Raw genomic sequence first — 20,506 nt, 5'->3', positions numbered from 1 at the left:
ATCCATATATTTCAGAGCTTCCCACTGTATATAAATTTGACTTCCAAAACAGCAGAATTAAGTTTTGTAAATTGTAAATTGTTAAATTTGTGGCTAAATGTTCAGCTTTATGGAGTCAGCAAGCAGAAAAGATGCCCGAAACTGATCCTCAATAACAGGTTCCATTATAAATTGTCCCATATAAAAGGAAGCAAGAATTCTTGTGGGTGATTCTTTTAGTGGACCAATTGCATGGTTGGAAAAAGACAGACTAGCTTTCAGGTATCACAATACCCTTCCTGAGGTACTGTGTGTACCTACAACAACAAGGATGGGTACTGTGATATCCCAAAGTTTGTGTTTGTCTTATCTTAACCGTGCAATTGGTCCAATAAAATATATCACCCACAAGCATTCTTGCCCCTCACATATTTTCTGGACCATCAAGGGCAACAACATCATTTGAACACAACTGTATAAAGCAGTGATTTGCAACCTTTTTTGTACTAGGACCCACTTGCTAACATCAATGGCCAGCCCTGAGCCACTGCCCCTCACTCCCAAGCCACTGTCCTTGACCCCAGGACTTAGTCCCAAAGTTTGTGGGGGGCTCAAGCAGCCCCTTGCAGGCTGGAACTCTGCCAGCCTGCATGGGAAAAGCCATGGTATCCCACATTTTCCTCCTTTAAAAGATAATCCATTTTTAAAGTTTTTTGATCCATTTTTTAAAGTTTGCAACACCTTCATATATTCTTGTGACCCACTTTTGGGTTGTGATCCATGGGTTCAGAAACACTGGTATAAAGAACACATTTAAGAAGAACCTGAGCAGTTGCTTAGGGCATATCTGAACTGAGACAGAAGCTAGCTAAGGACAGCAATAAATGAGAAGCAGCAAGATGGCAGCACCACAAACAAGCTGTTGTGGGAAACAGAAAAACACATTTCTAACAAACTTTGCTTTTCCAATCACTGGTTTTGATATAAAAAAGAACAGATGCCCTCACTATCACCACAGCACCTCAACTGCCCGGAAGGACTTTGTAATTGATAGGTTTTGTAACTGGAACCGAGTAAATCATTCTGTTTCTAAGGCCTTGGTGGAATCATAATCCAGTTTACTTTCTTTCAGTCAGGTTGCTTCTACGGCATCAACAAAAACATATAACTTAGTTGCTGAAAGAAGTAGATATGACTTAATATAAACAGAAGAACACATCATTTTCCCCTGAGTCTTCTGATGGTTGGACAGCACTTCATAAGAATCGCATACATTTTGTTTTTTAAATTCTTCAAAGTATTCTTGAGTATGAACAGATAATATAGCTTTTATGTTCTGATTTTGAGAATACGCTGAGTTACACATTTGAGTCTTGCAACAGTCACTTTTTTTATATGGGTCAAGTCAGAGTGCATGTTGGTGACTATGGATTTGACAACTCTTTTCTATTAAACAAAAGCTCTCTTTTCCCATACCGTGTTTCTGCAACTGTTCTGTGTTTAAAACCTACAGCTGAAAATTTTCCAAATCATTTGTCCAAAATTTGGTTTCAAAATACAAATGATACAATTTTCACAAGCAAGGAGTTCCCACATCCCTAAGCACTATGATACATATCCCACTGAGGCAAATGGCAATAGGAGTTCAGCTGTAAAGCCAGTACACATCTATGCTTATACACCTGTATCTGAAAACATTAGCATGTACTTTTCTTTTTGAACATTTTTCTTCCAAATGCACAATTTAAAATAAGATTGCCTATTCACTTTTAAGAATTAAAGTTTAAAAAACAACTTGAAGGGTATAGTTTTTACATTATCAGTTGCAGAATACAGATTTATTCAAGCTACCACCAAGAACTCAGTTATAGCTCTTTTAACCTCAAGAAGGGGGCATTAAGGAGGCTCTATCCCCTACCACAGAAGGCCATGCTGAATAGAACTACCTGTTCTGGGAGCTACGAAGCAGACAGAGAGCAAGGAATAGCAAAGTCATTATTCCCTCTTGTGGGAGGGTACAGAATAGGAGGGTTTGCTGTATCTCAAAAACGTATCAAAGATTAATCCTCAGAACAACTGGAAATGCTCCCCTATCCAAACAAGGGCATGTACTGCACTCCAGTACAGGTTGGCAGCTAACTGTCACAATACAGTCATAAATAAATGCTGTGTTTAAACCATATAACAAAATTATTTTCCAAGTACAGTACACATTTTTAAAATGACACTTCTCTTTTGTTATGTTATTGTTTTATTAGTAAAAATAACACTAATAAAAATTAGTAAAAATAACAACACTTTAAAAATATTTCTCTGTAAAAATATGTAAAACAACATTCAAGCAATAGTTGGAACCTTTATTTAGTTGAAAAACACTTAACCTACCTTTATATCTCTGTGCATTTTTCCTTTACTATGAAGATAATACAATCCCTGCAATTTGAGAACAAAGCATTTAACTAAAGAAAATTACATAATCATTTAGCCAAACTTTTCATTTCGCAGAAATTTACCAGATGTTTGGTAACATAGATTTAGGATACATTCCAATAATTTAGTAAGGATAAAAATAGGCATGGGATGGAGGCACGGGTCAAGGGGTGGGGCCAGCTCCCATAGCTGCTTGGACCCCAGAAGCATGGGGCGGAGAGGCCTGTGCCCTTAGATCTGTGCAGGGCAGGCAGCAGCTGTGGGGTGCAGCCAGAGCTGATGCCGCGCAGGGCTCTTCTCACCAGGATGGGAGCAGAGGTGGGAGCTGTCCCCAGTCCACAAGTCACCCCCCCCCGGCTGGGCAGCACCTGCCCCTACCCATTTCCTCACTGCAGGGAACATTGATTTGCCCTGCCCTTCCCCTACCTCCTTCCCTTCCACCACACCAGATTTACCACCTGATGGCAGTTGTGTAGGATATTGGATCGGTATCAGCCGATATGCCTCCTTAAATAACTGGTATTGGTATCAGCTCCCAAAATTTCTATCAGTGCACCCCATTTCATTACCATCAAATTGAAAATTAAACACCACCTGTTTGAACTGCTCTTCTTGCAATACAAACCAATCTGATCAAATCCTGAATGAGGTTTAGTGGGAAAGTTAGTCAGTAATCTTGACTGAAACCCCTTGAATCAACTATAAGAAAAAGGGCCGGGTCACTGACATTTCGTGGGGCATATGTCAGCACCTCAGCACAGTCGTTATGAGACACACCCAGCTAGAAATTAACAGCTCAAATTTTTTAACCAAGTCCTCACCATATGACAGTGTATGGGTAAAGACTTAGAAGTGGTACTCATTGTGATGGGTATTTTTTTAAAAAAACTGGAATTTTGGCACAAAAATAAACATCTTGGGTCTGGCAACAGGGCTGGCTCAACAGCTAACCCTTTTCACCATTGCCCTGAGTGAGCCTCTAGACTCTCAAAATTTATCCCCCTGCACCCATATGAATGAGTTATAGATTGTTTTTGAAATCAGACAACTTCCTAGGCTCCTAAATACAGACTTCGGAACCTAACTTTTAGACACTCAAAGCTAAATTGTTGGTCCAGTGAAATCAGAAGCAAAATGGGTCTCATCCCTCATCCTGGAAGCACTGGAGTAAGATTTTCAAAAACTGATAAAAGGTCTGGCTTTCTGAGGAAGGTGGACATTGGGGTATAAAACAACTGTGTGTTTTTCCTTTGGTCAAAGCACCCTAGTTTTTAATATCATTACATATACACATATATATATACATATACACACACACATATATATATATATATACACACACACACACACACACACACACACACACACACACACATATATACACATACACGCACACAGTTTTAATATCGTATATAGAGTTATATATATCTATATAGATCTATATCTATAATATATACAGTTTTAATATCATATATATACTTTTTAATATCATATATATACACCTAGTTTTTAATATTCATTAAGGGGTAGTATATACACAAAATACTTGTTTATATAATAATCAGAAAATATGCATGAGGCACTTCAATTTCCTTCAGCAATGCATGATGAATAAGAATTACTATGATATGGTATTTTCTATAACAACCAATCAGCTTCTCCCTATCTTCATATTCTCTTGCCAATTTCATGATCTGCACGGAAGAGGAGGAAAAAAAGTGGAGTGAACTCCCTTCACTGAAAAGACCCCAAGATAATTTGGGGCAGATAACAGAGCAGATTTAGATTTTGTAAAGGCTGTAAAATGGAACCCTTTTCTTTACGAGAAAACAGAACAATGTTAAGAGAGCCAACATTATTTTTCCATATAATCAGATCATATATTACACATGCACACACAAACATGCTATTATTTTACCCGGAAAACTAACAGCTGTATACTCATCAAAACATTAACTACCTGTAGTGTTTCTCTGCTAACATAGGCAATCTGATGTTCTGAAAGTGGTCCAGTCACTACAAAGAGAAAAAAAAGGTTTAAAAAAAAATACATTGAACTCCTTATTTTCCAAAGCTGTATTTCAATTTCTTCCATAAGTTCAGCTACTCATATGTAGGCACCTGGCTGCATTTTGTTCCAGTCCTACCATTTATACCCTGAAACAAAAAAGTTTGGCAAAGAAAATAACAGAAGTATGAATAAAGACTGGGGCTCCTTAAAGGAAACTAGAGGAATAGGGCAGTGCTATACCCCACTGAAATTTAATGGGAGCTAAGTAGTGAACAACCTGATGCTTCCTTTAAAAGTTCCAGCTTTAACACAGAAAAATACTTTGCAATATAAGTTTCAAGAACAAATATCAATCTGTCTTCCCTTTATTGATATAAAGGAAATAATGTATTTACCAGAATTCAAGATAAATCCTCAATAATTACATTCCATATATAGAAAATCTATAAATTTATTATAGTTTTCCATATATAAAATCTAGTTATTGGAGGGTCATCTTAAATTCATCCCCCATAGCAAACAGCAGCACCAGGGGAACAGACAATGGGAGGGCAGGTGGCAGAGGACTTGAGCAGCCTGACCCCTGCTACTTGTTCCCACCACTTGACCCCCTCTGCTACCTGCTCCCACCCCTGTGCGCCTCCACCCTCTGCCCCTACCTTGCACCATGCCTATTCTTCCCTGCTACTTGCCTCCCTGCCTTACACTCAGGCACCTAACTAACGACCACAACTAAAGAACACTACATTTTAAACTTATTCACAGCTAAAATTAATTGAGAAATAGTAGTACTGAAATACAAGATAAAAATATTAAGTAGGCTCTAAATGTTAAGCCCTGAGGTGTTACCGGAATGAGACAGCTTGGAAACTAATTAAATGGGTGCACAATTTCTCTAAATAGCATGGCTGAAGCCAAACACAACAGTGACAGGAAAGCATTACTACAATGACAGCTGTTCAGACATTTATGTTCAAATGAGCTCATTTCCTCATGTAAAGGTGTTTTGCATGATAAAAAACTATCATGATAATTGGTGTTCTTATCAATGCTAGCAGAAGTGCCAGGGATTAAGCCACCCAAATGACTAAGTTATTATTATGATTTGAGCTCGCAAACTGGTTCTTCGCTTTGATTAGTTATGATAAGTCTCAAAATATGCAGAAGGTGATGCTCACAGCAGGAATAGCTTTTGCAATGCAGAAGTTTAAAAGTTGATGGCTTCTCCGATCTACAGTAGCTCTTCACCTGGAAAGCTTGTCTGACCATTTTCTAAGCATTGTTTCTTTTAGAGGTGCACCAATATATCGGTGGCATATCGGATCGGCACCAATAAAAAGAAAATTAACATTATCAGCAATTGGCTTTTTCTGACCAGTGTAGCTGATAATGACACTGATGATGCTGCATCCATGTGCAGAGCTGCAGCATGCACTCAGCCAGGAATGCAGCCAGGCAGCTTGGAGAACAGTGTGTAGCTGATAAGTCGGGGGGGGGGAGGGGGGGGCGTGGGGCAGATGGAGGCAGCCACAATGAGGGAGGGAGGGAGGGGCAGGGGCAGGTGCTGCCCAGCCAGGGTGGTGAATGCAACCCCAGGGCTGGAACAGAGCTACACGCAGCTTGTCATGGGGACATGCGGAGGTGGGGATGTCTCCCCGCCATTACGTGCATCCCCGGGGGAAGCATGAAGGTCATGTGCACCCCTGGATTTGTGCACAGGGCAAGAGTGGGCTTCCCATCACGAGCTTGGGGCCAGCGGCTGTGCCAGCCTCCATCTGGCAGGGACCTGGGCTGGGGCATGCATGGGTGGGGCAAGCGGAAGCAGCACTAGGTGCGGTGGACACAGGGTGGACTATACCTATCCTAAAATTTGCCATACCCACTCCTCCCAGCACTGCTACTGCCTGCCTCACCCTTGCTTGCCCCAAGCACAGCCCTGGCCCAGCCCCAACACTGGGAAGAGGCTGGTGCAGCCCCTGGCCCTGAGCCTGCAGTGGGCAGCCCACCCTTGCCCCACGCACAAATCTGGAAGGGCCTCCGCTGGGGGTGTGCACAGCAGCAGGGAGCCCTCCCAACCTCCCTAACAAGCCTCCCACAGCTCCATCCCAGCCCAAGGATTGCATTCACTGCCGTGACTGGGCAGTCTGCCTCTGCCCCACTCGTGTGGGGACTTCCATCTGCTCCCCACCCCATGCCCCTTCCCTATCCACTACCCCTTCCTCACCACAGACTTACCAGCTGGACACTGGTCTCCAAGTTGCCCAGCTGCATTCCTGCAAATTGGCTATTGGATCAGTATCGGCTGACATGGCTGGTTAATAATCAGCCATCAGTATCAGCCAAGAAAATCTGTATTGGTGCATCCCTAGTTTTTTTTCATGCAGGTCTCACTGCTTGAACAAAAACTTTTTTTTTTTGGCTTTGTTTAAATATTTGCACCCTGAAATCCACTGCAATACAAATATCAAAGTAGGATAGGATATACAAGTAAATGCAATATATAAACTGTGACAATGGGCTCATTTATCCCAAAGACATACAGGTACTCATATGTAAAATATATTTACTAACAAGCAAAGTGGATACATTGTAGAGCTACACAACTAGAAACATGTTCTTTGTTTTATATTTACAATATAAAGTCTTTAATTTTATTAAGTATTAAAAATCAAAATACATATGATACTTTCCCATTCAACTGCATTTCCACAAATCTGTAGGTAACTTTGGTTGTTTGGGTAACCTAGAATATTTTCAACACATAAAAATCTAAAACTGACATTAAATGACTATAACATATACTAGGCTTAGGATATGATTCCTTCCACTTTAAAACTTTTCTATTTTAACCTACTTTAAATAGCTATGGTTTCAAGTAAACTCTGCTTATTGTTGACAGAAGCTGAATTTTGGCTTACCATGATAAATGTCCTGTAAAGAACCACCTCCACAGAACTCCATGCAAATCCACAGCTTATCTCGTCTAGAAGTGATAGAAAGAAAGCATTTATTAGTTGTTTATACTTAACAAATCTTCTCTATTAAGAGTTAAATCAAAGGACTTAAACACTGCTCAACAGAATTTAACGAGCTGTTATACTAAATAACATAGAAATCAAAATAGAGTGCATATGATTTCACCTTTATTCTCCAATAAAACACTCCGAATATTCTTACTTGAAAAAGATAAGAGAACTTCCACAAATTATTGCACTAAAAGGACAAAAATTATAAATGAAGTATATGTGCACTTTTAAGATTCCTTCACTTCCACTAACAATGTGAATGTTCTTGCTTCCTGGCTAATTTGTTTTCTGCTCTATCAGTTGGGAGACTGCAGATGCTGGACTCTCCTCTGACTGACAGGATAACAACCAAATCACCAATCTTGATTTTCCCACTCTTTCACGTGTCTCCTCTTGTTTTGCATTAAAAGGATCAAAACACTGGATGCTTGTTGGCCTATTTCAGGGATGTCAAAGATATGGTCAGCAGAGTCCCATCATCTGGCCCTGGGGTCTCAGAGTTGATCCACAACAGCACATGAACCATGCTGCACAGGGTGCCTGGTCCAGGACAGCAGGGCACACAAAGCTGACTCCAGCTAGTTCGGGACTGTGTTGCATGTGGTGAGCTGTCCAGGACCCATGCTGCATGTAGCGCCTGCCCCAGCCAGTCCAGAAACAACACCACATGCAGCATGGGTCCTGGACCAGCTGGCACGGGCACTGCGTAATGTATGTTCCAGACAGGCACCATGTTTGGTGCAATCCTGCACCAGCCAGAGTGGGTGCTGCGTGCCCTGGATCCAGCCTGCGGGGAGTGAGGGGGATAATCACACACGGTCAGCGGGCCCATACGACTCACCCAGCCCACAGCACCAGATGAGTTTAAGGCCCTTCGTGTATTCGACTCAGCAGAGTGGAAGTCTGAGCTAAGGGGCTAGGTGCTCATATAGATCAATTAACTTCCTTCATATCCTGAGGTACCTCTTCTTTCAACTCTCAGATTAGTTTGAGGAAAGACTTTTCTTTGGGAAAGCTTAAATTCCAGCACAAGAGCCAGGTTTGTATTTCACAGCCCTAATGCTCCCCTCAGCTCCTATCTCATTCCACAGCTGCTTCAAGAATAGACTGTCACCTTCCCCCATCAGGCCTGCTAACTAGCAGGTTTTGTCAAAAAACTCCAAAAATTGCTTCACCCCGACTCACTCCACTATGGCAGCAGAGGCTCTCCTCTTCATCTTAAAAGAGTTAGAAGGCTGAAGGCTCCAAGCGAGCAGCACTAGTGCAACAGGCTCCCTAAAGGCATTTTTTGTGTTTTTTTTAAACTGGTAATTTCCATCGGTGAGAAAAAATGGTACTAAATGTGGCCATGGAGGCAGCCTTGTTACCATGCAAAGCAGGAACCAAACTGGAGAACCATAGGGAAGGGCTTGGGTCATTCCCATCTGTCAAAGCAAATGAAGAGAAGGAACAACCTCACATCTGCATTGCTGCATGCCATGACACAACGTGAATACGAGCAGGAGCACTAAACTATCTTCTACTGACCAAAACTACACTGACTCACACAATTATTATCTGGCCTGCCCTCTGACTCTTTCCCCAAGCTGGTCCCCAAAGTGGTGGACTCAGATAAAACAGAACTGGCTGAAGCATTACAGAGCTGTTACTGAATAATAAAGATTCACTGGCTGGTGATGCTCACCTCAAGCACTTCTTGGCCACACATTGACAAAGATGGATAAACTTAGCGCTTTAAGATATCTGATTTTTTTTCCACTTAAAAGAACCATAATGGCCTCAAAACATATGCACCTACAAGAGCCACTTCCCAGATTCGAATTAACAGTGGCAGAAGGAGAGTGAGAACACTTGAGGTTGAAGGGAACTGGCAGGTCCTTTCACTTCCTCCTCTGGGAAACACAGGACTCAGTCAAGTAGCCACTTCAGCCACTTTTACTCTCATGCTGCTTAATTGTTTCAAATTGTTGAAAAAAATATGAAACAAAATCAGTCAAAACTCCATTGTTCAGCTGCCCAACCAGACAGAGAAGCCAGATATCTGTCAAAGGAGGGAAATGAAGCCAGCCAGGAGAGCAACAACCCTGCACAAACCAGCATTCTGTTTGGAATCCAAAGGCCAGAAATTGACAAAACCTTCTGGGTAAGGAGAAGTGACCTTCAAAAAGCAAGAAGTGCCACACCAAATAATTTCACATCTTAAAAAAGCACTTATCAAAGCTCCAATAGGAATAGTGCAATATAACATGAACAACAGTTGTTACTCCTGCACTTCCTACTTTGTTTTGGGGAATTAGCAGAAAAGGCTCTGTATTTCCTTTTTCTTTTTACTCAATCTCTTGAAAGCATGACTCAACCAAAAGTATATATATATTTAATACAGATATTTCTCTATCTCTATAGATATATCTATATATATATAGATAGAGAGAGAGAGAGAGAGAGAGAGAGAAAGAGAGCGCACGCTATATATATAAAATTAGTGTTGTTCATAACCATTGGAAAGATTACCAATGCTTTTGCAAACCAAACTACTCTTTGTCAAAAAAAAAAAAAAAAAAAAAAAAAAAAAGGGGGAAATGATTAGCTTGTCATCAAGGGCTTATTTTCCAGATGTCCACTTGAATAAACTATGAACCTCAGAACAATAGAGCTTCATTTTTTTAATTCTTTCACCCTGGCTAATGTAATGATATATTAGGCAGAAGGCAAGATGGTACGATAACTCAGAGACAACTGGTTCTCAAGCTTTTTTTAGGCTCAAAGGACCCCTCGAAAGACTCAGAAAGTGCTAGTTCTTACTTTTCACTTGTTTTTTTACTACTACTACTACTACAAAAAAAAAGAATAATTCTTCTGGTCAGAGAAGTCAGAAAGACCACAACAGATCAAAACATTTTTAAAGTTATGGATTCTTATGTGAAAACTGTGTGTTTATCTTATGGATCACGGTGGGACACCTAGCACCCTGGAACACACTTGAAAGGATTTCAAAGTACCTTGGTTGAGAATCACTATTATAGACAAACTTGTTCAGAGAGGCTGGAGCTTCTGTAGGCGACAGCCTAAATCATCAGATGCTATGAAAAGGCTGTCCATAACCACTGCAAAGATTTACTAGGTCTTCTGCAAACCAAACCACTCCTCATCCCAAATCAAAGAGCTATGAAAGACAACACTGCCCTTCCCTCTGCCTAACTTTAGTTTAAGAATGACTTCCAAAAGTGCTGAAGAAAGTAGTAATGCACACACGGCACTTTAGAAACAAATCAGTGCAACTTCCTTTCAAACACTGTAAAGAATAAAATAAAGACTCAATTAATCATCTTCAGGTGGAAGGCACTAGAGAGATGTTCTTCTTGCTATCAATAAAAGGGATTAAGACCCAAAGCTACCAAGTTATGATTCACCCAATGCCAGTGATTCTCATGCAGTAAGGTGGTGCTTTAAGATCCTTTCAAGGGTGATGCAGGGTGCCATGTTGTTGGTGATGTTGGGTAAGCAAACACAATTTACAAGATAAACCCAAAGAATTCAAATAGGAATTTGTAATGCTAAATACATTTTATCCTGCTGCAGTACTTCTGAGTTCTTTACAACAGAAGAATTACTCTATTCTTTTTAGGCTTTGCAGAATTAAATTTTTATTTTATTTCTTATAATTTCAACAGCTAGAAATCGATACTTATTTTTGAACATTTCTATCTGGTTTTATCAACTTTTACCAATTTAAATTTTGAGGATTGCGTGAAGTAGGAATGTGGGGGGCAAACAATTTAGTAATGACAATATACTGTTAAACACTTTATAAAATCACATTACAGTAAATATAAAAAGTAAATATCCATAAATTAACAAAGCATTAAGACTGTGAAAAGTGGCTAGTATTCGCTTCGAATTTGGATTTGGCCAATTCAGGGAACAGTGAGTTGATTCGGTGATTCAGATCACTGTCCTGAATTGATTCGGCCAAATCTGATTCGGAGATTTGGCTGCTGCAGAATCTCCAAAACACCCAGGCCAGGCCCATCCCTCGTCCAGCCCCACCTCCCAGCATTTGGGGGGGGGGGACTGGGTGAGCCTCAACTCACCCGGTGCTGCTGGGCACAGGGTGATCCCTGCTGCCTCTCACTGCCTTACGCCGTGTGGAGGGCTCTGCGCAAGCCCCCCCCCACCCTGAGGCTGCAGCAAGAGCTGTGAGTCCCGGGGGTTTTCTCAGTTTGTTTTTTTCCTTAAAGGGCCTGAGCCACAGTGGGCAGGGCAGCCATGGGGGGGGATGGAGGAGCCCAAGGTGGGTGTCAGAGGGCTTGTGGCAGAGCGCCCCATGCAGCATGGATCACCCCTACCACCTGGTAGCACCCAGTGAGTAGGGGCTTTTTTTTAAAACCACCAGGAACTAAGGCAGGTAGGGCAGCAGGCAGGGGTCCTCATATGGTCCCCTCCTCCCTCCCCCAGCTCCTCCTCCTCCATCCCCCTACTTACAAGCTCCAAGTCTGGCTCCAGCTCCCTGCTGCAGTGAGTGGGGACTGTCCAAATCAAAGCTCTCTGATATTTTCGGACCTTTTTATTGATCCCCTGATTTGATTTGGATTCAGAGATTTGGACACTGAATCAGGCCGAATCTCCTCTGAATCGAATCAGCACGCAAAGCTTCACACAGCCCTACAAAGCATACTTGATTATGCAGGGGCCAGGTCGGGCTTTCTGGAAAGCATGTGCAATTCCTCCTACCTCAGATTTCCTTACTCCTATCCTAAACTTTCTTTTTCTTCTTCTTCTTTTTTTTTTTTTACATCCCCTTTCTATAAATTTTGATCACTGATAGAAATATTTTTTTTGTTGGTCTGCGAGTGTCAGGTGAAACTGACGTTTATCTGATTTTTTTATTGATGAAAATTGAGACCTGTCAAGCCTAATTATTTTTCTGTAGTAAAGTAAAAGCGAAAGCTATCAGAGGGCATTTTCTGAGGGGTGTCTGGAGTCAATCCAGGAGTGCCTCAAGTCTAAAAATGTTGAGAACCATTGCATTATATTCTTGACAGAAGGACCCTGAGCCCTGCAACTGATGGAGTGAGCTTGCTTAGGACAAAGCACATATGAAAGTGTTGTTAAAAATACATTCAATACACAACACTGTAAAAACTAGAATTAGTTCCATTTTGTGGATCCATTTATTTTAGTGATAGACAAGATGCCAAACATGGGGGGGGGGGGGCGGGGAATTTTGTTTCCAGACAACAGAAAACCAAGACATTTCCGCAGTCCAATTAAGAAAGAACACCAACATCAATTTTGTCCTACGAATTCAGAGCTAAACCCCTCTTTTCTGAGTGCCCTCTCACAGCCTTTTTTAGGCCACACTAGATTTCCCAAGCCACTACTATTAGTCTCTTCTGCCTCCTTCTGCAGGGGACTTAACCTTCTCTTAAGAAGTGACAAGCTTTTTTGCCCGCTCTTATCTTTTCACACGGAAGTCTACAACAGCAGAGCCCAACAACCAAATTCATTCTGACAAAAAGTTAAGATGAAACTGAAGTTAAATGTGTATCAGAAGGTTATGGATATTAAAAAACCTCAAACCTTCTATGTAAAAGTGCTGAAGTTAAAAAAAAAGGCAATGATTATTAAATCCTAAGCAATACACAGCTAATTTAAAGGTAAAAGAAACCCAAATATTTAATAGTATGCAGTCACAGTTAAGGCTCTCAAAAAACTTCACTTTTTTCTGCATGATGATTAGCATGTAGTCTTGTTTCTTGAGTCCCTATTATGCGTAGAGTTCTCTTTCCTAGGACGCTCATCGATATGGTATGCTAATTTATTCTCATCACAAACTTTCAGCTCCCCTCTTAGATAGTGGGTGTTATCCTTGTTTACACAAGAAGAACAGATGTACAGGTTTTAAAGGTAAGCATTCACTAAGTTTGGGTACCCAATTTGAGACCCCCTCCCCCCCCAGCCTTGTTTTTCAGAACATTAAATAATCACCAGCGAATTGCCCATCAAGAATGATGAATTACCTTTCAAGAATGATGGGGGGGGGGAGCACTGCCAGCCCTCACCCCACACTGCCACCACCTCCCAGGAGCAGGGGGGGATAGGGGGGAAGAGCAGAGGGGAGTGGGGGGGTGGGACATGCTCCTCCACGTCTGGCCCTGCCTCCCTATCAGAGTGGCAGCAGCACAGGATGGTGGGTGGTGGTGGCAGCTGTCACCATGTGTAAGCTTCCCCAGATGTGGGGGGAGCTGTCCCCAGATGTTCATTTAATGGCATGATGGGATATTATCCCTAGTCCCAACAACCAAATCTCCTTCCATGCAACATGCATGGCAGGAAGCTTGACACTGGGATAGGGAACAGATGCAAACTGGGATAGGGAACAGATCCAAATTGTGCCATCTCTACATGTCAGTGCAGGAGAAAAACCACAGTCCTAATCCTGGGCTTCCTCTGCACTGGCAAATTGAAGGCCACATGCCCAGAGCCCCCACATCAAGGCAGACAATTAGCTGATTGTCAGCCCCAGTGAGTTTAAGTGTTGCCCCTGCCAGGGATTTTAAACTTTGAGCCCAGCAGCGCTGGCAGGGCTGCCAAGCGCAGGGCATGAGAGGTTCCTGGTAGGGGGAGCCAAAAGGTTTCCCCACAGAACTTAAAACACCATGCCTGACAGTTCTGTCTCATTATTAATCACAGCATAAATGTAATATGTAGGAGGGCAGCCTAAGTCACTATTTGCGAAAATACTGGTATAAAGTGACTTGCCTAATATCATACAGGAATTGTGTGGCAGAAGTAGAAATGAAATCTTTCTTCCCAGGGCAGCATTAAATTCTATTTTACCCATGAAATTTACACTGTCACTACAAGTGGTCTCTTTCCCTTTAAATAATTTTACATAAAAATGTCATGGCTTTAAAATCTACCTTTACTCATGCAGGAACAGAAGTCAACATATTAAAACCATAACAATACTAAGGACAGAATTATCTATCACTAATGAGGAACTACAGCATGTTTATATGAAACATTTGCAATACATATACCCTAATGTAAATGTATTTACTAAGATGGAATCAAGAAAACATTTAGAAAGAATTACTAAATTATTTGCTTTATTAAGTTTCTAAATACCAGGACTTCCTATGAAACACAGGCTTTTCATTAACATTGGAAACAGAAAAACATTACTTTCACTCGTGGAACAGGTCAAGAGAGAATTAAAGCAGCTATTTAATATTCCTTGAGTGGCACGTAAAACATTTATAACTATAAATATCTGAGTCCAGGATGACGTCAAATTTAAGATGACCTCCAATGGTTAGACCCAAGGCATGGGAAACGATACATTTGTTATAATTTTCCATATCTAGAATGTATTATTGGAGGGTCATCTTAAATTAGTCCTCTCCCACCACAGCAATGAAAAAGCAGCAGCAGCGGCAAGTGGACAGTCTGACCCCCACTATTTAACCCCCTTTGCCTGCCTCCCCCTTGGCGCTTTCCCCACCTGCTCCAGGCATAGGGGATGCCCCAGAGCCACTCCAGACCCATGATGGAAGGAGCAGTTGTGCAGGGTGCCTGGCTTAACTGAAGACAGAAGCAGCACTGTGCAGGTTCCTCCTTCCAGAGTCTGCTCCCTGCCTGGGTCCCCTCCCCACCACTCCACTAGCCGGAAAAAAGAATCTGCGCGCTGCCATAACGTTCCCTGCAGTCCAAGGCATTAGAAGTCAGGAGCAGCTCTGGGGCTCCCCCCGTGTTTGTGTCAGCTGGAAATCGGATTGCTCTGGCTAGGAACCATAGGGAGGTGGGCTTCCTGCACAGACACTCAACTTGGGACAGTAGCTGCAGCACACAGATACCTCCTTCCACCATCTGGTCTCTGTCCAGCTCTCCTCCTCCCAGCTTCCTTGCTTAACATGTAATCTTGGCTCTACTCCTCATTATGCTAGAAATTCACTTCTCTGCCTCTGACTTTCCTGCTACAAAGCTGGCCAATACTTTTTCACGTTAAATCTACTAAACTCTATGCAACTATTATTTGTAGCTATATATTATCTATATAGTTACAGTGAGTCTATATAGCTTTAGTGAAGATTATAATATAGATATCTTTTCAAATACTGGTAGAATACCAAGAGAATTTTAAATGTTACTTTGGCAAAACATCAGTAAAAATACCTGTGCACACACCCACTTCTTTACAAGTAGCATGCTGTTCCCCCTAGCCAATTCAGCACTATAATAATCCAGAGTTCATGAAATCACTATTTGCTTTCAAGGATATGACAATGGTGACATCCCTGAAGGAGCCAGTTAGGAGAAACAGACTATTTACAGAGAAATACCTCAGTAAACAGAGGCTGATGTTAAAGTAAATACGGAAAGAATATGAAAGCGTACTAGAAATCTGATAAATTCTGTTTTGCTCATGTACTGCTATGAATCTGCTTTTTAGTGAGGTACTATCTTAGGCATTTTGAAACGAGGAAAAGAAAATAAAGATATACCTGAGATAGCTGCCAAAATAAGCAACAATGTTTGGATGTTTACAGTCTTTCATCATAATGATTTCCTGCTGCACAACAGCAAAATCTTCCCCTGAAAAACAAAATGATTACGATTTTAATTGCTTTAATATCCCCCTCTCTTGAACTTGGCTTCTATTATTAAAACCAAGTGCTTTAGCAGTTATTAGACTTTGTACTTATCTGTTAAGTTATGTTCATGTAGATATGCACAGCACTTTGCAAGCCAATATAAAGAACTACACAACAACAGATAACTGCACTCCCAGAATCAAAAGACTCCCAAGTCAGAATGATCAACTAGGGAACCATGGCTCATCTCTTTGGACAAAATGTGCCTCCTCTTTTGAATTAAATTATTCCTACCTCTTTCCATTTTTCCCTTGGCACCATACTGTGTTGGTTTCTAACATAAGTTCCTGAAATAACTCTAACAGGTCACTCAATAATCCAGTTCTTGAAACACAGAAAAACCTGTTTTTGTTAGCCACCATCTAGATCCACATTGGGTCACCTCCCTGAACTGAAAAAGTGCAACAGTGCATTACACTGGCCGTGCAACAAACCTAATGAGCACAGAAATATAGGGAGTAATGAGTTATGTTCAGGTTCAGCTCTAGTGCTGCTTTACCATTTACCTGAGCCTTGTTACCTTGAGCCTAAGTTATTCCAGTTTTTCCACTAGATTCCTACTTCCAGATTTGTAAATTTGGAAAAACCTGGTCAAAGTACAGAAATAGAAAGTTCTGCTATGTAAAGGGAGGGAGGGAAATAGGGGAAGAGAGTATGCTGGGATAGGAAAGAGACAAGATTTAGTTTAGCCAGCTGAAAAAGATTAATTTCAGGTTCTATTTCACAATCCAGTCTTTAAGAAGTTTTGATTAAAATTCCTTAAAACAGATAAATAGTACGTGTATTTGGGAAAGGTTATTTTAAAAGGAATTATTTCATATTTGTTAAAATTATGAATTTGAAAAGTCTCCAGATTCATATTAAACCAATGTAAGTGTTAGACTCTGATTAAATAAAATGGACATACTAAGAAAATGATCACATATGATTAGGAAGCTTTTTTTGTTTGTTTATTTGCTTTTAAGCATGATCTTAGGCTCACCAAGGGAAAACAAAACTGGAAAAAGCTAAACAATTCAAAGACAACTTGTAGTGACTAGTTACAGCACAAGCCTTTCCATCAGAGCAATGTTACATATCATATTTTACTGTATTTTAGCATAGCTGAAAAAATTTTTCAAGCCAGGAGGCAGATTTTACAGGCTGTCCTTAGACATACAAAAACAGTACATTTATTTTTTGATGTTTTAGTTGTAAGTTGTCACAACTTTAATACTATTTAAAGCAGTGGTCACCATCCTGGAGCCTCTTTTGGTTGATCCTGGGTTGGGGGAGAGCTGGGTGCGTGCATATTCCCCGCCCCCCCTCCCCCCGGAGGTCAATCTGTGGAGGAGGGAAGGGAAGGGGCAGGGGCCAGACTGAGGCCCCCCACCATGAGCGACTGACCGTGTGATCAAGCCAGGAGCAGGGAAAGCTAAGTGGGGCCCCACCCAGCCTGGCCAGGTGGTGGGAGGATTGGAGTCCAGGGGGCTCCTCCAGAGGCACAGTGGGGCCCATCTCTGCAGGGGCAGGGGCAGCAGATGCAGCTCAGTGGAGGTGCGGGGACTCACTTGGGGGTGGACACAGCCCAGACAGGTCTGGGAAGATCTGGTCATCCAGAGGCATGTGGAGGGGGGCTTCTGCTGCTGGACTCAGGTCAGCAGAGGCCCCAGGGGCCCACTACCCACCACCTGCGCTTGGGGCACAGGAGACAGCCTGCAGCAGCAGCCACCTCATCCCAAGCACAGGTGGGGGGGTGGGGGCAAGGGTCGATCCCACTTCTGTGCCATGGCTGCGCTAAGCCGCGCCCACCCAGCACCCAGATGAACATGGCATTGGGCCCTGGCCCAACTGGGTCTGGGAGTCTCTGTGGTCCGGTGGGGAGGCGGCTCCCATCGCTGGGTGCAGCATGTCAGAGGCTTCGAGGGCCCATGCCCCGCTACCTTATGCTCCAAACACAGCAGGCAACCTGCAGCAGCAGCCACCTTCTCCTGGAGCACAAGTGGAGGGGGAGACATGGACCACTCCAGGGCCAGGGCTGTGCCCAGTGGCAGGAGCACACCCCCCCCCTTAAAACTGCAGAGACTTCCAGACCCAGCTGGGCTGGGGCCCGACACCACACTTATCTGGCTGGTGCGTGGGCGCGGCTCAGCGCAGCTGCAACATGGAAGTGGGATCAGGCCCCGGCCTGGCCTGGGACACTCTGCGGTCTGGAGCTGTGGGGCAGGGAGTGGGGCACAGTAGATCCTGGGGTGCTCTTTACTTGCAAAAAGTGATCTTCCCATCAGAAGATTGGAGACCACTGATTTAAAGAATGTAAGGGTTAATAAAACCAAATAGAGTATCAAAGACATTGCAGTAATGCCAACCAAATTAATTTCTGGAAATAGTAAACTTTTTAAATTTAGTCCTATAAATTACCATATTGATAGCAAACAGGTCTTCATTTTTAAAATTTGATATTCATATGTATTTCACAAAAAGTTTCAAACTATGGGTTGTAAGGTAACTTCAAGCTTCACTGTTTATTATTCATGGTACAAAACCATATGGAATTGTTTCTGCTTCATGAATTAAACCTTAATAATAAAAACAACAAATAAGAGCACTACTGACTTCCACACACAAATAAATGCATTTTAGTAAAAAAGAGCCATTCTCTAAATATCTGACTAGCCACTCCTAAACTCTAACACAGCATAAGCAGTTTTAAGTTATTTAACCTCTCAAACCAATCTGTAATAAGAAGCTATTAACTTTCTGAATATCAATGCTGTCCCTGTTAAGCAGGAAACCGTGCCTTTGTTCCATGTAGATTTGTTTATTACAACAGGCTTTATCTGGGACAAACAATGCCATTCTCCAGTCATGCATACCTACCTCTACAGAGTGGAAGACTGCTAAAACATATCATAAATGGGCCTCACTCCATGTAATGGTTGCTAAAAAAAAAAAGTCACTGAAGTACCACATGACAGACATTTCATATCTGCATAGCACAGGAGCAAATTATCCCAAATTTAGTACCACCTCACTGATCTGGGCAACCATGCAGCTAATGTACACCCACAACACCCTATCCTTATGGTCAAGTTCAAAGCAGTTGGAAGGAAGAATATTTGTGTTGTCAAACTCTACCTACTAAAATTTGTTCCTCTGGATACCCAGCAGCCCAAACAGCTTGTGGACCATTATTTCCAATCTCACAGGCTACTTGCCTTTAAAAAAGGGATGTCTCCCCTTAGATGAGCAACCTTATGCACCCTCAGAGTATATAAATATTAAACAAGGAGTTGCTTTTGGGTGGCCAACAGGAAAGGATAGGCAGAAGGGTGTTTGAAGACTTGCTCATCACAGAAGACCTGATTTTAGTATAAATCACAGCATGGTGAAGAGAAGGAATGTGCCACTCCACACGAACTTGCTGTTAGGGTACTCAATCAAGCAGCAAGAGGCCTTGGCACATGGAGGTTTGAATGCCCAATATCCCACTTCACAGTTTGCTAATTACCAGGCTATGGCCTAGTGAAGGTGAGGATATTCTCCTTACCTTTTACTGAAGTTGGCTCATCAAAAGCACAAGAACAAGTAAGAAGGAGCCTGCCCCGGGATCTGGCCCCGTTATTTATACTTTTTACATAATGAAAAACATATCAAAAGCCATCTTCACTGACTGCCTATCTTATATCCATACCAGGCCAGCCTCTGGCTTCTTTACTTTTCATTCCACCCAGGAAGAGCACACACCAACTGCAGAAACTTCCTAAGCCTGATGAAGGGTTTTTAAATCCAAAAGCTTGCTTAAAATCCTCTTCCAACTATTTAAGCTGGTCTAATAAAGATATCAGATTCACACAAAGCACCTTGTCTGCCTATATCAAAAGGACTGGAAGTAGAATTCATGGTCCTTTCCTCCCAAGAAGTGCCCTCCTCATTGGTCTAACAATGTCAGGTTTCCTCTGCCCTCATGATTCTTGCAGTCCTTTCAGCCCAGGGACACAGCTCCAAGAGGAAAAACCGTAAGATGCGCTGAGCATTGCTTAGCTCATAACCTCTAGCCAACTGGTTGGGGCACTCTCCCTGGAACTGGGAGATGCGAGTTCAAACCCGCTCATGCCAAGGACAGCCTAAAACCCAGATCTCCCATTCTGTGAAATGTATGCCCTGTAAACTATTGGGCAAAAGCCAGGGGGATGTTCCCCCTCCATGCATGAACTTAGTTTAAAAAACCCATGCATTGGGCATCATTCCCACCCCAAAGAATCAACAATTTAGAGAGAGTTTGGGCACTTCTCACACAGAACTGGACAGCAACACCAATTTTAGTAGAGTAAAGCATCTAGGTGGCTGTTACGACTCAGTTCTGAGCACACGGAGTAGCCCAATCTAATCCCCTGGGATCTGGGTTTTCCATTTCCCATGGA

At 42.2% G+C, this 20,506-nt stretch overlaps 1 protein-coding gene across 6 annotated transcripts in view; it reads right to left on the bottom strand.

The window, feature by feature from the left end:
- The window catches only part of MAP4K3 (mitogen-activated protein kinase kinase kinase kinase 3), a 137,978-nt gene that overhangs the window by 99,202 nt on the left and 18,270 nt on the right, over nucleotides 1-20,506 (bottom strand). For 5 of the 6 annotated variants that reach the window (XM_090052713.1, XM_090052721.1, XM_090052732.1 and 2 more), the window contains exons 3-6: nucleotides 15,954-16,044; nucleotides 7,339-7,403; nucleotides 4,370-4,425; nucleotides 2,365-2,412 (exon numbers count right to left, since the gene is read on the bottom strand). In XM_090052713.1, coding sequence (XP_089908839.1) covers nucleotides 2,365-2,412; nucleotides 4,370-4,425; nucleotides 7,339-7,403; nucleotides 15,954-16,044 — 260 coding nt within the window. Of the gene's footprint in view, nucleotides 1-2,364; nucleotides 2,413-4,369; nucleotides 4,426-7,338; nucleotides 7,404-15,953; nucleotides 16,045-18,962; nucleotides 19,003-20,506 lie in introns of those variants that run through there. The other variant, XM_090052751.1, reaches the window with a different exon arrangement.

The sequence above is a fragment of the Crocodylus siamensis genome, chromosome 1 (genome assembly GCF_052110815.1).
Source record: "Crocodylus siamensis isolate JL-2025a chromosome 1, ASM5211081v1, whole genome shotgun sequence".
NCBI lineage: Eukaryota > Metazoa > Chordata > Crocodylia > Crocodylidae > Crocodylus > Crocodylus siamensis.
This window is presented reverse-complemented; position numbering and strand designations above follow the sequence as displayed.